The sequence below is a fragment of the Parambassis ranga genome, chromosome 14 (genome assembly GCF_900634625.1).
Source record: "Parambassis ranga chromosome 14, fParRan2.1, whole genome shotgun sequence".
NCBI lineage: Eukaryota > Metazoa > Chordata > Actinopteri > Ambassidae > Parambassis > Parambassis ranga.
In genome coordinates, this window is record NC_041034.1 from 19,871,640 (window position 1) to 19,896,393 (window position 24,754).

At 41.0% G+C, this 24,754-nt stretch overlaps 2 protein-coding genes across 3 annotated transcripts in view; both read left to right on the forward strand.

Annotated features, from left to right (window-relative positions):
- The window catches only part of pknox2 (pbx/knotted 1 homeobox 2), an 84,088-nt gene extending 70,265 nt beyond the window's left edge, over positions 1–13,823 (forward strand). Inside the window, exons 5-12 of the mRNA XM_028422241.1 lie at positions 1,535–1,706; positions 4,778–4,963; positions 5,123–5,258; positions 6,949–7,046; positions 11,233–11,352; positions 11,467–11,543; positions 11,898–12,076; positions 13,555–13,823. Coding sequence (XP_028278042.1) covers positions 1,535–1,706; positions 4,778–4,963; positions 5,123–5,258; positions 6,949–7,046; positions 11,233–11,352; positions 11,467–11,543; positions 11,898–12,076; positions 13,555–13,823 — 1,237 coding nt within the window. The remainder of the gene's footprint in view (positions 1–1,534; positions 1,707–4,777; positions 4,964–5,122; positions 5,259–6,948; positions 7,047–11,232; positions 11,353–11,466; positions 11,544–11,897; positions 12,077–13,554) is intronic.
- A 5,546-nt stretch (positions 13,824–19,369) lies between these two features.
- On the forward strand, positions 19,370–23,954 carry LOC114446319 (pannexin-3). Of its 2 annotated transcripts, XM_028421847.1 has the most exons (6): positions 19,370–19,422; positions 19,536–19,728; positions 21,910–22,052; positions 22,303–22,517; positions 22,681–23,432; positions 23,791–23,954. In XM_028421847.1, exons 2-6 carry the CDS (start codon positions 19,545–19,547, stop codon positions 23,847–23,849), a joined length of 1,353 nt encoding a protein of 450 aa, XP_028277648.1. In that variant the 5' UTR covers positions 19,370–19,422; positions 19,536–19,544; the 3' UTR covers positions 23,850–23,954. The 2 variants fall into 2 exon arrangements, with proteins under 2 accessions (XP_028277648.1, XP_028277646.1); XM_028421845.1 differs by lacking the exon at positions 23,791–23,954 and having other exon boundaries at positions 22,681–23,524.
- Positions 23,955–24,754: the final 800 nt, after the last annotated feature.

Here is a 24,754-nt window from a genome sequence, read left to right on the forward strand (position 1 = left end):
TTTAAGGGATGCGGCTGCTATTTAAAGTACAGGCAGGGCAGGGGCAGATGTTGGGCTGGAGCTTATATTACTGTACGCCTTGAATTCTTTTTATTGAAAGTCCATTAAGATGCTTCTGTATGGCATCACAGACCAATGATCAAATATATATAGGTAGAGTGGGCACATGCTCAGGCCTCTGGAGGATATTTATATAGCATGCAAGCTGACCCCATCGCAGACCACACCAAGATGCCATGTGTTTTATAGCTAATCTTCTTCACTATGGTGGTGCAGTAGTTAGTGCTGCCACCTTACAGCAACAAGGTCCCTGGTCTGATATCTGGAGTTTACATGTTCTGTGTTAGCCCTGGTATACACTGGCAACCAGGTCCAGGGTCAACCCCGCCTCTTACACCTTTGAGCCTGGAAAAATGGATGAAAACATATATGGATGGGGATCAAATTCATTTATTAATTTAAATAATTGTTAGTGTCACTTCTGTGTAGGGCCCTATATAGTGAGGAGGGGGTGATTTCGGACACAGCCTCTGTGTGACCTTAACAAAAAAGCCATCATCAATGAAACCCCAATACTATGATTCACCATGGCAACAGCAGCTGGAATAAAGAAAAAAGGTCACAGTATAAAATAGTGTGATAACCTGGTCTCCCAACCAGGTTGTTACCGTGGTAACAGACTCAGAGTTAAGAGTAAGTCACCTTGTTTTCTGACACCTACTACTCTTTCTCAGGTTTATTAAAATGGTAAAGTTTCCCCTTTCATGCTTAATATACTCCGTGTGACCTGACCGACAGCTTACCATCAAATCTGTTGGTCTTTGAATCTGTAAAAGTTTTGTGTCATTAAAACTCATTGTCAATCATGCTAACCACTTAATGTGTAGCTGTGCGTCTGCATTGCAGTTGATCCTTTGTTTTGTAGTCAGTAGGAGGCCATGTTTTATGTCATTGATTTCCTTCATAAATTAGCATTATTAGCATTATCTAACCAATCAATGTAGTACATTGTAGTACAGGCTAGCACTGTAGCACTGAAACATTCTTATTAGTCCAAAGTTTTATAAAGTTTTGCTGTGATATTAATATTAACATATTGATATGAATGTACTGTATCACAATAATCATCCCTATGTGTCGGTTACTTGCTTCAGATTCCTGGCCATGATAATCTGCCCATGAAATGCACTCAGCTGACACTGTAATATGATGAATATGGTCAAATGTGTCATGTATTCTCAGGCGTTACCTAATGCATAGCTGGAAACAGATCTTTTATGCTGCTTTCAAGGAAAAATCCATCATAAAACCATCTACAAATTCTTTCACAGAAAGGCTGTTCTGCACTAAGGGTGTAGAAAAGATATTGAAAGTTAGTGGCTGTAGGATTCCCTCGGAGTCCTACAATGGCCAACAGCTGTTCTGACATGGGATAAGAGATGTTACTCCAGTTTGTGCAACATTTACCACTAATGCACAGTTGAAAAGAGTCACATTAACTGCCTCTTTTCTCTGTCTTTCTCACCCCTCCCAGACATCCGTTGTTCCCCCTGCTAGCGCTGCTGTTTGAGAAATGCGAGCAGGCCACGCAGGGATCCGAATGCATCACGTCCGCCAGCTTTGATGTGGACATAGAAAACTTTGTGCACCAGCAAGAGCGAGAACACAAGCCCTTCTTCAGTGAGGACCCAGAGCTGGACAACTTGGTAAGGCAACAAATAATGTAGTGGTTGGTTTTCAATATTTTGGAGTATTCAGGAACCGAAGCTGCAAAGCAACTCAACTGGGTACACAGATGTAGAGGAGGAGTAATAAGATATACTGCTGAGACACAAGAAGGAGCTAACTTGGCAATGACTCTTAATACTGTGAAGCTACACCCATGTTTGCAAATCTCATAAAAATGTAGTAAGTTTAATTTTTTAACTACAGCATAAGCATAAGAAATAAACCAGTTGTATGATGTAAAACTGGTCAAACATATGGTTTTGCATTGATGTAAATGCTTTTTAAACAATTAAAAACTGTACAATTACTACTTTTTTCATACCAACCTTACCCATCCTCTCCTGCCTTTCTCCTCACAACAGCAGTAATTACCAATTAAGAAAAGGAAGATGCTGATCATGTTCACTGACAAAAGAGAGGGAGGAGCTGAAGCTAGACGACAGGGGATAAAGACAGAGAGAAGACTCTTGTCATTACAGTTCTCAGGATGGCAGGCAGTGCTGAACAGTCTATTAACCCTGCATCTGTGTGTTTTATGAGGCACTGGGTGCCGGCGTCCCCTCCCAGAGGGCACTAACTCTTCCACAGGGCAGTAATGTTACACTGGGCCTGACTGGCTGCGAGTTACTGGTCCCTTGATTAAGCGAAGGCACTTTAATTAGCTGATTTATCTCCTCCTTGGCCCAGCACTTTTCTGACCACTCTCGTGACCTTGAGTGCTGTGACTTTGACGGAGTGCGTTTCAAAGTGTCGCACTTGAAAGTGGAGCAGAGCCAGGCTGCTGGTGGGGCTACATGCGCAGTTCAGTTCCAAATATTAGATGTTTTAGCTGTCAGGAAACACACCAGAAACGAGCTGTTTCCTAGCAACATAACTCCAATGGAATGTTGTGGTGTAAATATTATGCTCCTCTCTGACCTATGTTATGCATTTAATCAGATTATCAGAATAGAACTGACCACAGAGCGAGGTTTAATGTAGGAAGACTCGTTTAAATCCTGCATTCACACCTGGCTGAAAAGTAGACTACTGAAAGTCTTACTTTAAGGACTTTTTGAATTATGTGAATTATAAATGTAGAAGTCAAAATACAAATCAAAAATGCAAAGTACAAACACAAGAGACAAGAAGTCAACATCCAGGCCTCCAACACACAGAAGCTCATTCAAACTGGCGGAGGAAGCACATGGATTAATTACACTAGGAGAGGGTAACAAGACACAGGTGGAAACAATGAGGGCATGGCAGCCAATCACAGAGGAGGGATAATTGATGGCAAGTAAAACATGTAGGAAAACACAAGAAAGCTTGACTATAAAAATAAAACCACAAGTACAGTACAAGGAAGCTTGGTGACTACAGAGGTGCCCTACAAAGTAAAGTAACTGATGCAAGAGGACAGGCTTTTCAAAATAAAAGTAAGAAAGGCTTTATATATGTTGCAGAAAACAAAAATCCCAACAAATAAAAGAAAAATGAAACATAGTAATAAAAGTAAATTTGAGTAATTTAAGTGAGCAGTTTCTTCCAGTGTTGTGTTCAAGCATGAAAGGTCTCTGTTTTACTGCTGTATATAAGAAATGGCAGGTGGCCTTGACTGAAGGAGCCACAAGAGCCCGAAAAAAGTATTAAAAGCATTTGAGTATTTCATTATGAAATAAACAATTATTTTATACAAAGTTTGGATTAAAAAAAATCTTGAAGAACATTTAACATGAATTTTAATATGAGAGATTTTTTTGTTGACGCTAATTAGAGCAAAACCTTAATGCAGACCCTACATTCTCCCCACCTTCCTAATAACATGATGCTAATAATCATTTAACACTGTATCCCACAAAGCCAGCTCATACAGACACACACACACAGTAAAGAGGCTCCAGCCTGATGGAGTAGAGTAGAGGTTAAAAGGATTACACCAACCTCAGAAACTGCTGTGTGTCACCTCTTCTTCACATCTCACCCTTTAAGAAGTGACTGTAAACACATCGTCTACAGCAAAGTTATGGAAAGTGTGAGTCTGAATACATCCAGTACTAATGTGGCTGATAAATATCTGTATGCCAGAGGTCTCCAACTAACACCATGAGAGCTACTTTGACAAATTGAAAGCAGCCAGGAGCCACTTCTGTTTTATATAGTTTGGTGCTATTTATTTACTTAAGAGAGAAACTGAAAGCAATTTTACAGAATATCAAAAGATCGGTCAGTCATTACATTGTGCACATTCATAACCCATCCATGAAACCTAATTTTTCCAATGTTCAATAAACATGAAATGAATGGCATGTCCTTTGCTCTAGCCAGTACTTACGGATCCTAATAGGCTGCATTTCTAGGATCAAATCTGGTCATCAAATTCCACCAAAGAATGTTTCAAGAGCCATGAAACCTTAGAATCCTACCAAGAACTACTAAGTCCTTCATTAAAAAGAACACAGTAGATTCTTGCTAATGTCAAAACACCTGCAATTTTCTGTGCACATATTAGGGCTGCAACTAAGTCGACTAGTCATCGACTACCTTTGGACCGCTAATTTGTTGTTGATTCATCTGCCTCGGTTTAAGGAAAAAAGGGTGTGTGCATGCGCTCATTCCCACATCTGTCCAAAGGGCATTGACTCTACACAGTTCTCATACAGTCTAGCACGCCTTTTCCTCCACACTTAACTAACAGACAGCTCATCCCGGTTTCAAAGCGCCAACCATCCCGTTACGCCACAAGCCAGAGAATCATTCCCCACTGCAAATGCGTTACATACAGCTGCATACCATGCCATGTCACTAACGACCCATCGACTACTAAAAATTTTCCGACACCTTTTTCTGTCCACAAATTTTTCCATTGACTATTAGTCGACTAGTCGTTAGATTGTTCCATAGGAAATACTCTTGCCTAGTTCTGAAGGGTCTTGCTCTTCTAAGGACAACAGTGTCTGTGCTGTTGCTAACTATCATTGCTACAACTATAAACAACAATAAACTTAGATGGTCAATCCCTGCAGCTACCACTGTGGAGACATTCAATCTGTCCCTCTGTTTCCCTCAGATGGTGAAGGCCATTCAGGTGTTGCGGATCCACCTACTTGAGTTAGAGAAGGTCAATGAGCTCTGTAAGGATTTCTGCAACCGTTACATCACTTGCCTCAAGACAAAGATGCACAGCGACAACCTCCTTCGTAATGACCTCGGAGGACCCTATTCCCCATCACACACCAGTCTCAGCATTCAGCAGGTCAGTCATGGACCCACTGTGGATCTTACACTTTTTCAAAGGTATCTCTCTACATGTAGCACTTTATCAACAGATAGATTTTGTTGATTTTTTTTACTAATAAAAATAAGTTGTCACTGCTTACAGTTGCTCACCAATGTCTCCCTCTGTGATCCCCAGGAATTAATTCAGAGCTCCTCTCCATCCATGACTTCTGTCTCCAGTTCTGTTAACCCTTCAGGGATTGTGGTGCCTGCCGGGGGTTTGCAACAGGGAAACGTCGCCATGACCACCATCAACTCTCAAGTGGTGTCAGGTAAGCATCAGATTACACACACTATATATATAAATACCAGCCAGACACATGCAAACACAGAATTTAAGTGCAACACCAGTTTTTAAAGGACCCATGTGCTGGATTTACTGACTAGTGTTGAAGCTTTAGATTCCAACCAGTGTAGATGCTACAGATGTTTCAAGCTACCAAGAAGACTCATATATACACAAAAAAAAATTAAATTAACATGTCCATCATTTTCACTGGTCCTTTAACCTGGTGGTTGAAAATATTTGACTCACTGTGTGTAGTTACATTTGATAATAAGTGCTTTCAACTAAATCAAAACATGCTATGAAAACAATAAAACACTGAAGTCTAACAAATAGAGATAGTATGTGGTAGATATGTGGTATGTAGCTTCTGCTAGAAAATTAGCAATTACGTAAAGCACTTTGAACCACTTTGAACCACTGAACAAGTGGTTCATACAAACTACTCTCATTTTCTAAAAACAACTAAACCTAACAAAGGAACCTGGCCAAAAAAGCTGATTTAATACCATGTTGAATGGTTATTTTAGCAGTTCTATTTTATTAGCCTAACTTAACACATTAGCATTTAACTTACATTTGATATTGCTATAGACCAAGTGGTTGACCTTTCTGTAGATCTTTGTTAGCAGTGATAAGATTGAAGTAAGGAGTCTTGTAGTGGAGGGTATGGTCATGATGTCACAGGATGCAGGACTCACTGTGGCTACACCAACTACAGTTTCTCCAACTGAAGGCAGCCATATTATTTTGCCACTCAGTCAAAGTGAGGCAGGATTGTTCCAGTGGGGCTGTAGCATCTCCATCTCTACAGACGTTTAAATATAATAAAGAAGGATGCACCCATATTTACACTATTCCACTAATACTTTAATGTGTGTAAATGCAATACTTTTTCTTACATTTCCAATGTATAAGTCATATGCTGTGTCAATTATGTGATCAAATTGTTAGAAAACAACATATTCATAAAGGCTGCTTGGGTTTTTTATTGCCCGTGTAGATACATTTTTATGGCTACATAACAAAGAGTGTGTTGCTAATTTATCTTTGGTCATTAGTCGGGACTCGTGCACACCTGCCCCCTTCCACTGTGATGTCCCCCACAGGATCTACTGTGCATACAGCAAGGGAGGAGATACATATAAATAAAAGTTATTATTATAATTAGCTAAGAATAACAAAGCTGACTCTTTATGTGTATTCAACTTCAGAACAGGCACGTTCATTACACACACTATTTTGATTTTGTGTACATGCCCTGATAAGTATCCTTCACAGAGTGCTTGGCTGATAGGTTCTTATAATGTCAAGCCTGTACAGTGAAATGTTAATCCTGCCCTCTGGAAATCCCTTTTAACCCAAAATAAATCAATGTCTCCGCCTTTGATCACTACACATTGAGGAGCTCAAACAGACTGTGATAAGAGTGTCTTGATCAAGGCTAATTAAGCCAGCAGCAAAAACACACTCCCCCTCCCCCTCCTCCTCGTTTTTTTCTTCTTCTCTGGGTTAAAGGACATTATCGCACCTTGAATCGAATCATTTCTTCTCTTGTTTGCTGCGTTTTCTAAACGCCATCCTTAACAAGAAGTAGTTAATAAGGCTCTGGTTGGTAGCACAGGATGTAGCTGCTGAAGCCACTTGATACTCATGGTGGCAAATTATCCCCTCAGGTGGGACCCTGTACCAGCCGGTTGCCATGGTGACATCGCAAGGGCAAGTGTTAACGCAGGCGCTGCCGCCGGGAACCATCCAGATCCAGAACTCACAGGTAAAAAAAAAAACCCTGTCCGAGAGGCGACGCTTTTGGTTGTGGCACAGGCTTCCTCCCTGTGCCCCCGCCACCCACTGTCTCAATTTGTTATTATTAAAAAGGGCCTCTCTAAATCTCACAGGAGCCCCCCCGGGGTGCCTTTTCATTGTTTCTGTCTGAACACAGACCCCCCGCCGTCAAACAAAATGGAAATTGTTTTTTTCCCCTGATGTTTCCGGAGCCTTCATGATCCTGTCAGGTCCGACTGCAGATGAAATATCATTTATGAAATGATTATTTAACAATATTCGACAAAAGTGCAACACTCTCTGAGATGTGAGAAGACTGAGCAAAACATAACAGAATTATTCTGACAAGAAGTATTTTATCTACTTTAGAAGTGTCAAACTCACACAAAGGCACAAATTGGATTGTTTTATGACACAAGGACACATTTTGCTTTATTTAATTTTCTTGTACATCTGTTTTTAGCCTTTTAGGGCTCCTGCAGTTTTTTTGGACTGTATCTCTTCTTAGTGATTAAAAAATTAAGTGAAGCTGCAGCAAGTATTATATTTAAAAACCCACAGTTACCACACAGTGTGTATTCATAAATACATTTAGCATGGTGTGGAATATTAGAGCTGAATGCTCTGTCAAGCTCAGTGGAGCTGCTCAGGCTAAATGTACAATAATAGCTAAACCGCATGGTTGATTGTGTTAAAACTGTAGAAAATTAGACGAATATATTACCAAAATATTTGTCCAATCACATTGTGTTGACAAACGTTTGTGATTGGCAAACAGCATCAAACAGTCAGCAGGAGGTGCTTACCGGGGGTGATGGTGGGTGGCCGGGTTCCACAACCACATTTCCGCTTTGTGTTTAGAGACATACGTATATAAATAATACAAAATACAGAGACATATATATTAATTTAAGAAATTTACCCTGAATGTTGATTCTGGATTAATACATGCTTTTGTGTGTAGCAATGGATTAGCATTTGTGACACTGTAAAAATACATTGTGTGTACTGTGTTGGCTTTTTTCCACTGCAGGAACTTGGGGCAGGCACAAGGTGGCAAGATCATATACAGCAGGAACTAATTGGCTGTTGAGCCTTTGAAGATTACAATTCAAGGTTATAAATTGAGAGATTTGTTTTTTTAATTACAACTTTTATCTGGTGTAGCAATAGGTTAGCATTCATGCCATGGCACTGGTAAAGTACAGTGTGTGGCATCAGGTGCTGAGTGTAAGGAATGTAATGTTTGTGGACAGCAATAGGCTTTTTTCTACTGCAGGAACCTGGGACAGGCAAAAGGTGTTCAGATCATGTACAGCAGGCACTAAGCAACCCTCTCAGCCTTTTTGCTTATACATTGCAGACACCATTGGTGGTGTAAAAAGCCAACAAAGCCTGTTGTACGGCATAGAAGCATGTAGCAGAATCCTTAAAAAGTTTAATAATGCTGTAGTAGCATTGTTTTTTGTTTCAAATTTGATTTAGCCCATTTTTATCACTTTGAAGTTTTCTTGGACATGCTGTGTTATTAGCCATTATGTACCATGTACTTGTTTTGTTTAAAGGTTAATGTAGATGGGAGAGGACTTCATGACCTTCCTCTTGTCGCTCACAGGCGCTCCTCTGTTGAGAAAGAGTTGACGCCATCAGACACTTGAGCCCTTGTTAGGTCTTCTCACAGAGTCGGAGTGTTTTGTTCTGTTCTACGGATGGAGTCTGACCTGCATAATTGGTAGTGACTCATTAGAGCGCAGTCACAACAAAGCACTGAGACGCCAACAAAGTGGAGAGCAGACAAAATATACTGTGCGACAGTCAGCGAAACATGAAAACTACTTCCTATATGTCTCTGCCACTACTAATGACAAAAATGAAAATGACTTTCTGTTTTGGAAAATAGTATTTCTGGTGGCCAGGCTTTGTCTGGCCTTCACAGACTGAATCACTCGCTATAGATATGAATAAAAAAAAGCAGCCAAGGCAGCAGTTTAATGGTGCTCTGTGTGCAGTGGTCTAAGGTAATTCTGTGCTTGACAGTCAGAGGAAGGTCTCAGAGAGTAGCGGCGATCCAGCCGAGGCGAAGTGCTACATGCGAGCTGGGAATTGAACGCAGCCCCGTTGCTACTTTCCCGACAAGCCTCAAGTAATCACACTCTTGAGCTCGCTGCCGCCAATTAATTCAACCTCGCCATCCCCCGGAACACATACACTCCCAGGGCTAAAGGGGGGTGGGGTGGGGGTGTTGGCCACGTGATGCCCCAGCTGCAACTGTAATGACTCTTGTGTGTGGTGTGGGGGGGCGTCTAAATGTGTGTAGATGTGGATTTATGGGCATTGTGTGGGGTGATTCCTTCCACCACAGTGCAGTGTGTAAACCCAATCAATTTCATATCCTTTAGCAGACTTGCATTTTTACTTATTCATGCATTTTGAGCTGCATGCTTTTGCAAATATAAATTCTCTCTGAAGTATTTCACCCTACAAAAGGGACTCTTATTCCAAAACCATAAGTACAATGACAGAGAAACATCGCTCATATAACATCACATATTTATGAATATGCAGGCTCTTTACGGGTAACGTTACTATTAAACCTCCATTGTTTTTAATTTTCCACAAGAACATGAACACACACTTTATTTCACAAAGGATCACAATGTTTTGTTGACTTTCCTTTTTTGGAGGATTTAAGTTAAACGCCTCTAACAGGCTAGTCCTATGATTTAGATAAGGCGTTGAAGTTTACTATCACATAACATCATAGAACTGATGTACTGATGTTTCATTTTGTTTCAATTTCATAGAGTTAAACCCTTCAGCATGTGTCTAACAGAAGACAACTGAAAGCGTTTTGAGAACTATTTTCAGGCAGATTAATACGCCCTGGTTAGTGTGTCAATAAGATATTTTACATTAAGTTACAGTAATGTAAAATACAATGTGTGTGTCATGATAGTGATTTGTTGAGAACTGGCCTTTTTCACTGCAGGAACTTAGGATACACAGGATCATATACAGGAACTAAATGACCCTTTTTTGTTTCTAAGCACACGAGATGACACTATTAACTGAAACCTGTCTGGATGTAACTCTTGGCGTAATAAGGCAACAAACCCCATATTAAAGCAAAAAAACCACCTTAGCTATTCTTTACCAAAGGTTGCCAGAGTCATAATAAGGACACTGCTGGAATTAGGTGGCACAGAAGGAACTAACTGACCCTGTCAGGTTTTGTCTGCCTATTTCATTTCAGCTTCCTTTGTTCTGTAAATTCTTTTTTTTGCTTCTGTTGGGTTGCAGATTTCTTTGTTTGTTTGTTTGTTTTTTGTTTACCTAATCAGTCAGGCAGAGAATCACCTACCCTGCAGTTGGGACATTTTCTCAAGTGCTCCACATCTAGGGTCATTTTAGGCCAGCCCATACAGAAATTCCTGCTGTGGAAAAACCCTAGTATGAAATTGGACAAAGAGAAATGAGACTTAGATTTGGTTGGTTTGTGTCTTGTTCTTTGGATGTAGTTGGATGTATTTTACACCCTTTGCCCAAAAACATGTATGTACCAAAACATCACTTTATCATAACACCAGATGTCCTCACAACAATACTGAGCTATCTAGAGTCAAGCTAGACCAAGCACATGGCCTCACACACACACACACACACACTCCCATATGTACACTGCAGGCTGTCAGAGACTGTCAACATTCAGAGAGCATGTCGTCCTTCAGCTCTCGCACTCCAAACAATAACATCTGAATGATGATTTCTCACTGAACACAAAGACCGGCTTAGGTCAACACAAGAGAAAAACCAAGCTAAACACAGACCCACTTTGTATCAGTGCTGCACTAATTCAGCACCAAACTGTGAAATTCAAACTTCTGACTGAAGACTGGTCTGGCGCTCTTTAAGCTCACTGTGGAATTGCTGGACAGACCACAGGCTAGTCAAGGGTGCTGTTTTTATAGGTATATAAATATATATTTAAAGTATCATTACACAAATTCAGTTACCATGGTGACACTTCAGAAGGTGTTTCTGCCCTTGCCACAGAAAAAAAAACGATAGGTAATTGGTAGTCTCCCTTTGTTTCCGTGGCAACAATAACTAAGGCTTACCATTTCTTTTCTTTCCTTTTCTTCCTTTGTCTTTTCTTCCCGGTGTTTGTTGTAAAGGTAAATGTGGATCTGTCATCTCTGTTGGACAGTGAAGACAAGAAGTCCAAAAATAAAAGGGGGGTCCTGCCCAAGCACGCCACCAACATCATGCGCTCCTGGCTCTTCCAGCATCTCATGGTGAGGCGTTGATGCTGGTTGTTGGCCTGGTTTGTTTTTTTTAAATATGAAGAACAGTGATGAGGATGATGTGTTCTGGAAAACCGAGCTTGTGTTCCTTCCGTTTTTTTTCAGCATCCATACCCGACAGAAGATGAGAAGAGGCAGATCGCAGCACAAACAAATTTAACCCTTTTGCAAGTCAACAACTGGTGAGACACTGTCCTCTCCCATAGAGACTCCATAGTCCCATAGAGGCCTTGTGCACACATTGTCAAAAACATTTTAGTAGATGCCTCCCTTAGATTCCACTGGAGCTCCTCAGTTTATTGCAAACACTGTGACGCCATCTCCTGGTCACACACAGCAAGTACACTAGAACTGTGTCTGCCTTTCCGTCATATTAAGTTTATTTTAATGTTGGTTATGTAAATCTCTTCAGGGCCTACAGCATCACAAGTCATGTGACCATATTATTTGTACGTAATATGGGTTTTCAAAAAAAAACAGGAGTCTGCTATAAGTATACAAACCTGTAACTATCTATTCTTTCCCTTCTCCTTCAGGTTTATCAACGCTCGCCGGCGTATCCTCCAGCCCATGTTGGACGCCAGCAATCCAGACCCCGCCCCTAAAGCCAAGAAGATGAAGTCCCAGCACCGTCCAACACAGCGCTTCTGGCCGGACTCCATCGTGGCTGGAGTCCTGCAGACACACAGATCTCAGACAGGAAACAACTCAGACAGTACGCACCTCTTTCTCATTTCCTGAACAATCATTAAATCCATGAACAGGCTTTAATGCTATCCACAAGGTGCCGCTATTGACTTCTAATCAATCCAGAGCTGGTGTCCTACAGGACTCTGAGCTTGCATTTAGATACTCTTGTCAGTAGTGACAGAGACGAACAAAGGGTAACAGTTTTCTGTCACCACCTGAACAGCCCGGAGTCAGATATAGATTTTAGTGTGTGGGTGTAATTTATTATCTGTCTGCACTGCAGCTGATGCAGGACAAAGCACTGCTGAGATAATGAAGAGTTCAGTTTAGTTACTCTCATGCAAAGCTAAAAACATACAAACAAATATTCAATTCATGACATTTAAATATATTTGATTCATTACAAGAAAGATTTACCTATGCTGATTTATCTGTGCATGATATTTAATCTTATTGTAGAGCGAAAATGCAAAAACGATTTGGTTTTTAAGCAATAAACTTTATCTACTAAAACATATTTGGGAAATGTTGCAATGATGGCAACAAAAGTAACAATTTCCACTCTCATGGAGTCAAATATTGATGGCTGAGAGGGAAAACAAGAGGAAGTAAGACACACAAGGAGAGTGCATTACCAAAATAAGTCTGAAAGTTAAACTAAATACCCAAGAAAAGAGAAAAGAGAAACTAAAACCATCATCAATGCCCTTAATGACTGGCATGTGCAACTGTGGATCAGACCTCACTTAGCTTGCTGCCAGAATCCCTGTAGATCCATGTTTTTTGATCTGTCAACCAACAGGGAAGAAAGAGTTGTTTCAGAAAAGGAAAGACATTGTTCATATTTTTGATCACTTGGTGTCCAGTTGAGCTAACATGATGCTGTAGCTTTGTGATAAATGACATAAACACATATGACACATTTCACCTCCATTTGCTATTATCTTTGAATAGGTGAATGAAAATGATTACTTACAGGGCACAGACCACACTACCCATTGTCAGCACTATATTTTGTGTCTTGATCCCAATAGAAGTGACGTACATGATGTGTACAGATATATCCTAGTTCTAATCTGTTAGTGAGTTTATTTTGTTTCAGAAAAAAAAAATCATGTCAGCAACGGGGCCAGTGTTCAAAGTTCTACTCCACAGTGCATGAAATGTTTGCAACAGTACACACTATTATAAAAAAACATTAGAAATAAAGCTCATCTTGCACATTGCTTCAAGCTAAGTGCTTAGGGCAGAACCATAGGTGGTGTGGACCAATCAGCATCCAGTGAGGAAGTACCGGTAGTCAGCGTGCATTTTAGATGGGATGACAGCTCAGGGTTAGGGTTAGGGATGTATTATGTGATTAGCTAGCTTGTGACTGAAGGTCATCCATAGCCATAATCAATGATTAATAAAAAGTGGTGAGGGCCTTTACTAGCTACTAGCTAAAAGCTAGCCTTCATGAAATGTTACAGAACCATTGTGACTCCCTGCCTCACTCCACAGACCCGCTGAGCATGGACAGCCTGCAGTCTCTGTCCTCAGACTCTGCCACCCTGGCCATGCAGCAGGCTATGCTGGGAGCCGACGACTCCATGGACGGCACCGAAGAGGAGGAGGAGGAAGAGGAGGAGGAGGAGGAAGAGGAAGAGGAGGAAGGAATGGAGGAAGAGGAGGAGGATGGAGAGGAGGAACACGACAGGGGGAGGCAGCTGTCCGGCAGGGGCGCAGGGAGGAGGGACCTGAGCATGGACCACAGAGATGAACTGGAGTAGTCCTGCAAGGGGGAGGGGGGAGGGACCCGGGACCTGGGCTGCGTACTGGCCTCTGGTCAACAAGTATGCCTCGTATGCTGAGAGACCCTTGAGAGCGTCATCGAAGACTCTTCTGCAGACACATCACACAGGACGAATATTAGTTTAATGACAAGTTTATGTTGCATTTCAAGATTCCCGATGCAGTGAAACAAGTGGACAGTGGCACACACCTTTTGTACTATCATGGAGGGAGATGGCACAAGAAGTAGAAAAGATGACTGTCAGTTTTAAATGGAGTGACTTTCAGAGGAATCAAATGCATCGAACAATCTTTACACAGCGAGAGTTCTGACTTCAGAATGTCCCATTCTGGCACCTGTAGTTAATCACAAAAAGGGCTTGAATCCACATGACTAAAAGTACTCTCTTTAATTTTCAACTGACAGTCTTTGCAGCTAATGTGTCATTTCGCCTCCTAAAATAAGAGCGAGGACGGGTGGAAGGGGTGTGTTTGTGTGTGTGTGTGTGCGTGTGTGTGTGTGTGAAGTTTGTGTAATGCTGTCCACATATCTGCAGAAGTGACTGTCGGCATCATTCACGCTTCTGAAATGACTCACAGGTTCTCAGGTCGAACGACACTCTCATCCGACGTGTTTCTTCCTCAGAACACTTGACTCACTGCTGCATCGGATCTTTTTTCCAGCATGAATTTTAGATATTTTTTCGTCTCCCATGAGCAAAAAAAAGAAAAACAATCTGTAGTAAAACCAGTGTATTACTGACTGCACATATAGTATGTATATTGGATTTGTGCCCCTCTGTTTGCATTTTGGTGTTGAAGGTTTGCATATTTATTCTGTTTTTTTTGTTTGTTTCTTTTTTTCTGTATTCTGAGGAAGCTGGTGGCCACTAATATGTGACTTCACCTAATGACTTGGGTGATTCTGCCCCCTGCTGGTCACTACAAACTGAGAGATCTCACACACAGATGGTGACTTGGGAACTTTTTATTCAAAGGAAGAAGACGTTTTCACTGCAAGAGGAAAGAACTGAGTACTTATGCCTCTTTCCTTTTTATGTGAAGGCTTTGAAGAAACTGTGAATCAATTTCAGCTCTCTGTTTTGTACTAAAATACAAATGGAATCACTTGTTTCTAATGTGAAGATGTCTAGAAGAAGAAGAAAAAACTCATGTTATATTGAATGTTCTGATTGTTCATTGTGAAGTATGTTGCTCATTCATTTTCTTTTCTGCATTGTTTTTTTGTTTGTTTTCATTTTTTTAAATGGATCTTCCAAAACAAGTGACATGCTAGGGGAATATTTTTATTTTATTTGTACACTTTGTTGTCATAATCTATTGTGTTTCAATAGAACAATTTTAATAATTAAAACATGTAAAGGTTCGCATGGACGTGCAGCATTTGTTTAGGTTGAGCACACCTGTGCTAGCAATTGTGCACCATCGATAAACATTGACATTTTTTAAACCAGAGCCAGCCCCCGATAGGCCATTGAGGGAACTGCAATATATTGATTTTAAAAAATTTGGAAACATTTTATTTTACCTTAGCTTCATTTCACAGGGGCTGTGTCTAAAATCACCCCCTACTCACTATATAGGGCGCTATAGAATGTCTTCGCCATTTTGTTTTGTTGTCCAAATGTGTTGTGAGGATTCTTACTCTACACAGTCATCATGAAAAGTAGTGTACAACTGATGGTCACTACATTGGCAATATAGCACAGCACACAAATTGATTTTAAAATGATGTGATTTCAGCATTATAATCATCCAAACATACACCACACACTAATTTCACTGAATCCCTTTGGGAAGGTCCCTCAGGAAAAGTGTGTGTGTGTGTGTGTGCGTGTGTGTGTGTCTGCTCGCCGCCGACAGCCCGTTCTCCCACATCTGCCGGAAATGCATTACCATCGAATCTAAACACTTACTTCACACCAAACTAGGAACTAAGACACATTCTGTGCTGCAAATGCATTAAAGTTTTTAGACTTGCATGCCATGTGATGACATCACTAATGACCCGTCGACTACTAAATTAGTTGTAGACGAATTTTGCCATCGACTATTAGTGGACTAGTCATTGCAGCCCTAGTTCACGTTACAGTACTGCCATGCTAAAACACTCTCTCCTGTGAGATCAACGGGTGTGCCATTGGCAGTGGTGAGAAGTAACTAAGTATTTGTACTTCATTACTGTACTTTTTATTTTTACTTATTTATTTATTTTACTTCACCAAGAAATGATAGTGCTTAAAAAATGATAGACTTTTACTCCATTACATTTTACAGCTTTTATCTGTACCTACACTACTTTCTTCAATGTTTGTAGTTACTGGTTACATTTTATGAATACAGTTGTATTCATACCACTGTGCTGGACTGTACTGCTGGACTGAGATGAAGGTGTCACGCTGCATGCTGTGCTTTTTTTAATGTACATTAATCCTGAGGCCAGTGCGCTGGCTCAGTTAGCTAACTAGCTAACTTTTTTTTCTACTTTTTTTAACACCATACCATAGATCAGCATAAAATAGCCTAATTATCCAACATTTACTAGATTTATAAAAACTAGTTCAGTGTATCAGGGGTGCAGCCCATTCTTCCAATGGCAACCCCCGCCAAGATGGCAACCCTCCATGCCAGTGGGAAAAAATGCCTCCAACATTACTTGCTGCGCATGTGAACCGAACAAAACACAAGCCGAACTGTGACACATGTACTGAACGGTTCAGATTTTTGTCCTGAACCATCATACCTAGTAACATCAGTAGCAGCATAAGTATTACCAGGAGCTCTGCACTCATTATCCAAATGCCGCCACATAGATATTGGGAGACAAATCAATTGCGTGAGCTAACACAAACAATGACCAGCAGCAGTTGTATATATCAAAATAAAATGAAATAAAATCAATCAACTACTTTTTACATTGTACATATTTTAACTCATACACAGGTACTTAAACACGTGGTCCACAAATAAACTATGAGTTTAACCATATTATAAACCATATCATATAAATAACCTCATTTTTAAAACATTGTTAAAAATGCAACTGAATCATACCCAGTAATCAGCAATTCACTCGGGCACCACAATGGCTGGAGCAATAGGCTCTGCCTATACTGCAGTAACTGGTAGGAGCTTAGCCACACAGGTCATTATTGGCACGGGCAGTTTGTGGTGAGATGAACAGGTACTTCTATTAGAAAGCTTAAAACTCTGGACATCGCAGCAGTCCGTCAATAATTATTCAGCATGTGCAGCAGGTCAGATAAGCAGAGTAGCCAGTGGCTGCAACCAGTAATAACACCATGTGGGATTAAATGTTAATATAATAATATCCATACACTCTAATTTGTCATGGGATTGGAGTTGCTGTAAACAGTTGGCGATCAGTATTAATGAATACAACACTTAATGCAAGAACGCTCAGCTCCAATAAATCTCTTGATGGATATGAATATCATGGTATGCCTATGGATTATATGGACCCATTTCATCTGCTACCAACTGAAGACTTATCACTTGCAGTATGTGAATAGAACCACCATATAACATGGAGGGCCTAATCAGAGCTCTCCAGCCAGAAAATAGCACATCATAATCTGGCATAACAAGTACAACAGGTAATCAAAAATTTTCTGACAGCCACATATAGGAATATTTTCCATTTTGCAACAGGGTTTCTGATGAAGCTAAACATCTGACATGCCCAGTGGTTTGTTCCATCTGTCTGTCACCCTGTATGGGCTAAAGAGATCACATCAACCAATCAGAATACTTCACATATCTTCAATATGTTATGCTAGTTGTTCATAATGGATATTGATTGGTTCGAGCTACTGCTGGCATTCCTTTGAGTATTAAGAAGAATGTAGTGTAATCTGGATGTTATGTGACATGACAGTGTCTGTGTGTGTGTGATCTAACATATATACATTTAGTTCCCTGAAAAAAATACATACAAAAAGTATTTACATCAAAGTATTTCAATTAAAGGACACATTGATGTTAAGATAGCTAGGAATACCATAAAACTTCAAATAATAGCCCGGGCCTTTATTTGCCTAAATCGCAACATTGTCCTTTGCCCAGCTGGCCATCACGCAAAAAACATTTTTCCATACAAGCCAGACATTTCTGACTGTAACAGATGGTATAAATAAATTGAAATGAACAGGCCATTTTATCACTAAACAGAAAAAGACTGTGAACAGACACACACAGCAAAATAGTCATCATGCAACCACAAACGAAATCCAAATGAAGGATGCTGCTCTGTAAGTGCTGGGTGTGTATATTAGACATGCTAATTTCAGGAACATACTATAGAAAAACCCATCTACACTGCTAGTTAAACGTTTTACAACACCCCAATGGTTTTTTATATATTGAAACACTGTGGTACCATATCCTGGTGAGCATTATTTGAACAGTATTGTACTGCAGAAAGTAGTGTGGCTATAAAAGTGGCGAGAAAAGGGCAATTCACAATGGAACAGAGCTCATAACACTGACAGAAAGAGGTCTGGCAGGCACAAAGCCACAACAGAATCAGACGGCAAGTGTGTGACAGTCAACAGCTTGTGTGATAGGCGGCCACAGCATTCTGTAGAATCATGCAGTACCCTCTAGTATGCACCTATTGGGTCAGGGGTTCATCCTACAGCACGATCATGACCCAAAACATAAGTCCAGGCTGTGACAGGACTACCTCAGAGATGAGAGATGCAGCTAGCTATAGTAATTGCTATACCAGTTAGTGCCCCTAAGGGCTGACAAACTATAGCAGTGGTAATGTACAATGGTAACAGTGACCTGCAGTGTCACATTATATACAAAAAGAGTGACGAACGTTGATCAGAGGGGGCCCTGTGAATCCTTGCCTAGGACCCCAACAGACTCTATAAGCACCTCTGTTCTTAATACAGAGAAGATAGATCCTTAGAAGTGTGTAGTTCTTGGTGTGCAACTCAGCAGAGAGTCCTACAAACCATCTCTAACACCGATAAACATAAGGTCATACTGGGACAGTATCAGAAAACACTGTTACATTAAATTCCACCACTGTTGTTTCCTGAACGTCAGATGTTATCACACAGACAGAATTTTCTCACATTGTTCTCCCTCCTCTCAAACACGACACGAGTCGGGCTCAGAAACATGCCTGCTGTACTTTTCAGCATGAGGCTGAAACGCTGTAAAAAATAGCATCAGAATGACAGACGCTAAAAAAGCCACTGACGATGGTTCACTTGTTTGAAGTGGGCCACAGCCAGAGCGCTTTAGAGCATGGACACACCAAAAAAAACCAGACACACACACACACACTGCTGCAAGGCCCGCTTGTTGGAGGTCTGCAGCAGACTCTGCCATCTGAGCGCCTACATGCTCCCAGATGTCCTCTCTGTAATTACAGCCAAACCCAGCTTGGCCTGGTTCAGCCCAGGTCCAACCTCTCATTTACCCAGGCCCTCCCTGAGTACTTAAGGAGCTCTCCAAGTCTGTGTGGGCCTTTAAAGGAGCTCTTTGGGTCTGCAAACATACTGTCCAATAGTTTTTGTTGAGAAACCTGGAAGATTTAAGGTAAGGTTAATAATAATCAATGTTTATTCTTATACAGTATTCATTTCTGCTTTATTTGATCAGATAAAGTATGATGTGACAAACAAACCTTTTTTTTTTCAATCGCTTTCTAGGTGTCCAAAATGTCCATCGCCCAGGCAGCGGCTAAGGCCATGCTGTCTGATGCCCTGCTGCAGGACAGCTCCGGGATTCACCGCATCAGCCACCTGGAACTGGAGCTTCCTCTGGACAAAGTCATCAAGTTTGTGTCTGTTGGTCTTCCACTGATGCTGGTGTGCATGGCCTTCGCCCGTGAGGTCTCCCTGGGTAAGCCGCTCTCTGTTTCAGATCTATGTTTTGTATTCCATTCGCCTCTGCCTTTAATTATACCTCTTGTTTTGCCTCGCTGCTTTGTGGTGTCTGTTCCAGTGACATTGTTATTAACTATTTTTGAGCTATATCAAACATACTAAAATACACACACAGTGGAAGATATTCAAAGTTATTAAAAAAGGATTAAACATTTTATTTCATGCACTGAATAACAAAAGTGCTTTTAATGAGGAAGGAGACACTTAAACATCACCTGTCATTAACAGAACATTTGTCTCCATTAAGGCCTCACAACATATTAAATAATAACTGACTAAAATAAATAACAATCCAAAACAAACTTAGTACCACACTGTTGCTGTGGAGACTGACTTCCTTGACTGAACAAGAGCTCTTCCTACCAGAGCTGGTCTGCAATCAGGCTGATGCTTCTGATGCTAATTGCCACGGGGAGGGGGATGATTGAGAGCAGCGTTCACTGATGCTAGCATGCTGCAATTACAAGCCGAAGTTCTTCTGTGGCAGCTCCCCTCTATTTGAGTCAAATGAGTGGATATGTTGATTAACCTGAGGGTGTCTCTGTGTGTGTGTGTCTGTATAATATGGTGGTGCAACTGATGGATCTTGGCTGTGTATCTGCTGCGTTGTCAGTTTCACAACAGTGCTTGATTGCCGTCTGAAGTCTGGTTTACTTGCACCTGCACTCACAGACAAGAAGTCTTGTATGAGGAACAAATGTAGGAAACATGTGCCAGTGTTGATTGGGGGGGGGGTAGTTGTAAGGAGCAGTGGCAGACAGTCTGGAGTTGAAGGAGAAGAGTGTTTTTTCATGTTTTGGCAACACAAGCAAACCACAAAAAATGGATTGCCTTGGAAAGCTGCATTAGAGCACACAACATAACTACACTTTTACTTGCCATGTTACACTCCATAATTATAACCCATAACTATGTATTCCAACGCCCTCTAGTGGTAATAGGAATTACGACGTGTAAAGGAGGTCAAGGTGGATAGATGGATGACAGAACAGGAGAAACATTAGTTCTGTTCTAAACGAAATATAAACATTTCTTTGAACTATAACTGTTTAAAGTACATGTTTATTATTTATCCTAACTGTGTAGACGTCAAATGGAATAAGACAAACTTCCCATTCTGCATTTTACAGGTCAATGCTTTTTTTACTATTTTAAGAAAAGGTATTTTTTGACACTTAAGTAACTTATAATTAATCTAATAATTAATATAATTAATTTAATTTAATTTTTTTAAATTAGATATGGTGTATATAGTTATATATAAATCATTTATTTATGCATCTAAAATATATGTATTAGATATATTTCCATACACAGTACACAATATGTTTTAAATATATACTGATGTTTGAGATTTTAGTTTGTAACCAATTTGTAAGACTACAAGCTGGATCAATAGCTTTTATATGTAAAACAATATGAATATATTCCATCTGCTACGATAATTATATTGTAGGTGTCACTATGAATTGTGGGGGAGCTGTTGCAGGTTAGAGACCTCTAAAGGTCACCAGTCTGAGTGTGGAAATGCGTGGGTGTGTGAATGGGTAGTGCTTCTTCACACACTTGGATTAGAGACAAGTTTAAAAATATGGGCAGTAAAGTCTCTTCTAATGTTGAAACATGGCTGATGAATTACATACACACATGTAATTGGGGCATGTACAGTAACAGTTGCCTGTAATGAGGCAGCAGAAATCACGTCCTGACAGTAAATTAGTGTTTCTACTTACAGAGAGCAGGACAGATGTGAAGGGTAGAAAATAGAATGTTTCTCCTGTGAGGCGCTGCAGTCGCTGGGGCACACCCATCCCAAGGCCACTGTTTTAAGGGTGGAGCACCCTTGGGAATAACATATGGGTGTGGAGGAGGGATTCAAGTGGTTGGGCTATATGTGGTAATTCAAGGTGGAGGAGTACAATTTTGGAACCCAGAGTTTTTACATGGGAGGTTTGAAAACATGCGATTTCTCCTGTGTTAAAACCTGTTGCACTGAAGGAAAATGGCACGCTGAAGCTCAGACGTATGTGTCTGTTAATGGACTGTTTGTGCAAAAGATATCAAATGCTAGGTGGCCTCAGAAAGCAACTCTCCACATTAGCAGGTAATGATACAGATAAACACTTGTTCTCTGCAGGGCCTCAGATCAGCTGTTTCCCTCCCAGCAACTTCACCATCAAGCAGGCCAGCTATGTAGACACGTACTGCTGGGATTCTCTCATGCATCACGAATTTGACAGTGATGGGAACTTCGAGGAGCGCTCTCTCTGGGTACACAAAGTAAGTTTAAAGATTCTAATAAGGCACCCTTGGCTTGTTATTCCCACCTACTGACGGTCAGGCTGACACATTCGAAAATATTTTTCATTAGTTTCTCTTTGTCTCAAAAAATAAACGTGAAAATGTCAGTGTAAAACAGTCTGAAAACATTCAGATCCAGTGCAGCCTAGTCACAAACAGGGGAGTGTTTCTAAATTGAGACTTCTGAGTTGTAAAGCTACTGTTTCTGCCACTTCTCTGCCTGTCCCAGATGTTCCCTTACTCTCTTCTGGCCATGGCCGTGTTGATGTACCTGCCAGCTCTGATCTGGCGCCAGCTCGTCACCCCCACGCTGGGCTCCGACCTGCTCTTCATAATTGATGAACTAGACAAGTCCTACAACCGCTCGATCCGACTGGCCCAGAACATCCTGGATATGCGGCAGAACACCAAGAACCCTCTCACATTTCAGGCTGAGCTGCAGAGGTAGGAGAACTGCAACTGGCGGCTTGTAGCACCAATACCTACTGCTCTTGGTTAAGTGGTGATTTAACTCCAAACTGTGTGAGCAAGTAGCTATGAAATACCCTTGATAAACCTTGATATACCCTTGATAACTAACCAGTTACTTCTCCTTGTCCTGTTGCAGGGCAAAGAGGAAGCGATATTTTGAGTATCCCCTTCTAGAAAGATATATGAAGTGCAAACAAAACTCCTACTTCCTTGTTAGCATGCTTTTCTTGCGCGGCTTCCTCCTTCTGACCTTCATGACTGCCGCCTGCCTCTACCTGGCCTACTTCCACCTCTCTGCCTTCCTGCAGGACGAGTTCAGCTGCTTTGTGCGAACGGGTATGCTGCGAGACCAGAACTGGGTCCCTGAGCTGGTTCAATGTAAAATGATTGGCCAGTTGGTCTTTCAGGTGATAAGCGTGGCGAACGGTGCCGTCTATGTACTGTTGGCGCCTATTGTCCTCTTCAGCCTCATCCGGCTCTTTGTTTGGGACACCACCTTCATCTCGGTCTATGAGGTCCTTCCAGCTCTGGACCTCATCAACAGCCGACGACTGGGCTGCCCACTAAACGACCTCAACGTCCTCTTGCTCTTCTTGCGTGCCAATGTGGCTCACTTGAAGTCCTATGGGCAGGTGAGAGCCTTGTGCTCTCTTGCGCCACCACAAGTTGGCAATGCAACTGCAGGACAAGGCCTGAACGCAATGCTGACCCAAGAGGAGATAGAGGAGCGTGAGGAGGCTGCGATGGAGCTTGCAGAGGAAGTGCAGGAGGCCAAGGAGGAGGGGAAGCTCAACTTGGTGGATATCATGACAATTCTGGGAGCGGCGCAGGGGAAGGTGGTAAACTGCAGTGAGAAGAGGCCTCTGGTGGAGGACAATATGACCCTGGGTACCGTAACATTCATCTACACACTCAAACGTATTCTGCTAGTGGCTATTTTTGTCTACATCATTTGGGATGTACAGAAATTTATTAAGTGACCCCTCAGACTACAAAAAAAGAGGATATGAAAAGAAGTGGGTTAGCATTAGCAGTCCTCACTGAAAAGAGATTGAGGAACATTTGCATCTGTAGAGAGTTTAAAGTATTTCCCTCTGTAATGTTTATGATTGTGTTGTTTTACCTTTTTCAAACCAAAATGAAGCACCTATATTTCTAAAAGAGTCTTTTTGAAGCTCTGGCTAATGTAGAAGAGATGGATTTGTGGTACTTCCTAGCCCTAACTGCCCTCTCTGTCTCTTCACAGAGCCAAACCACCAGGGGTACCATGAGTTGAAGGAGACTGCACCATTTAGTCATTACTAGGCCTCCTATGGACTGAATCAATGTGATAACAGTGGGGAAGGCAGAATGGGGTGGGGGTGGTGGGAGGGTTCTTTACAGTAGATTTTCAAGAGTACTGTACCCACTGTGGGGGCTGTGGACACCTATAAAAGGTTTCTGTGGTCTGAAGATTTTTTTTAAAAAGCCTCTTTTAGAATTACAGGGCAAATTGTGTATCTGACTGGAAATGTCAATGGATGCGGATTTGTCAATTTTCTGTCACATCTGTAGCTGCTGCTGACTTTTTCTGTTTCCTAGAAAATGTACCCTCTAAAACTGCAGGGTAAAACCAAGGTGAGCTAGCTTGTTAACTGCTAACATCAAATTCTAGTTTGCTTAAGAGTAATATAAGATAAATAATCATATTGAAACTAACTAACTATAACATTTTGGCACATGCCTCACAATCTAGAGGCAGAAAAACGTCGTCAGTGACAGCTATAGAGTTCAGACTCACTATCTTCCACTGCATATACAGTATTTAATGAAGCAAATGTATTAGTATTTTAACTTATCTACTCCATTTATTGTTATTTGCTTATAAACTTCTTTTTTTGTTCTGTGAATTATGTAAACCAGCGTTCTATGTTTTTCTGAATTAAAATCTTTTTATTAGTGTGTTTTACTTCTTACTTAAGCTTGACGATGAATGAATAGGACACAATAACCTTTGACAAACAACCAACACAACAATTCATTGTGATACATTAGAGAATAAAGCTGAGCAACCTATTTCAACCCAGCAGAGAGCCACTTAACTTTAGTGCTTTTTAGTTTTAGTACATGCAATCTTGCTCAGGTCCTGCATACAAATCAGACAACTGTCTAAAAAAGGAACACAAAATGAAGTCTGGAATTGTACTTGAGGATGAGACATTATATGAGTG

Coding starts and splice junctions, on each gene's coding strand:
- LOC114446319 (XM_028421845.1), top strand. CDS start 19,545: ATGTCCATCGCCCAGGCAGCGGCTAAGGCCATGCTGTCTGATGCCCTG. Junction 22,053..22,302: donor GCTCTCTCTGGGTACACAAA/GTAAGTTTAAAG, acceptor TGCCTGTCCCAG/ATGTTCCCTTACTCTCTTCT. Junction 22,518..22,680: donor TTTCAGGCTGAGCTGCAGAG/GTAGGAGAACTG, acceptor GTCCTGTTGCAG/GGCAAAGAGGAAGCGATATT.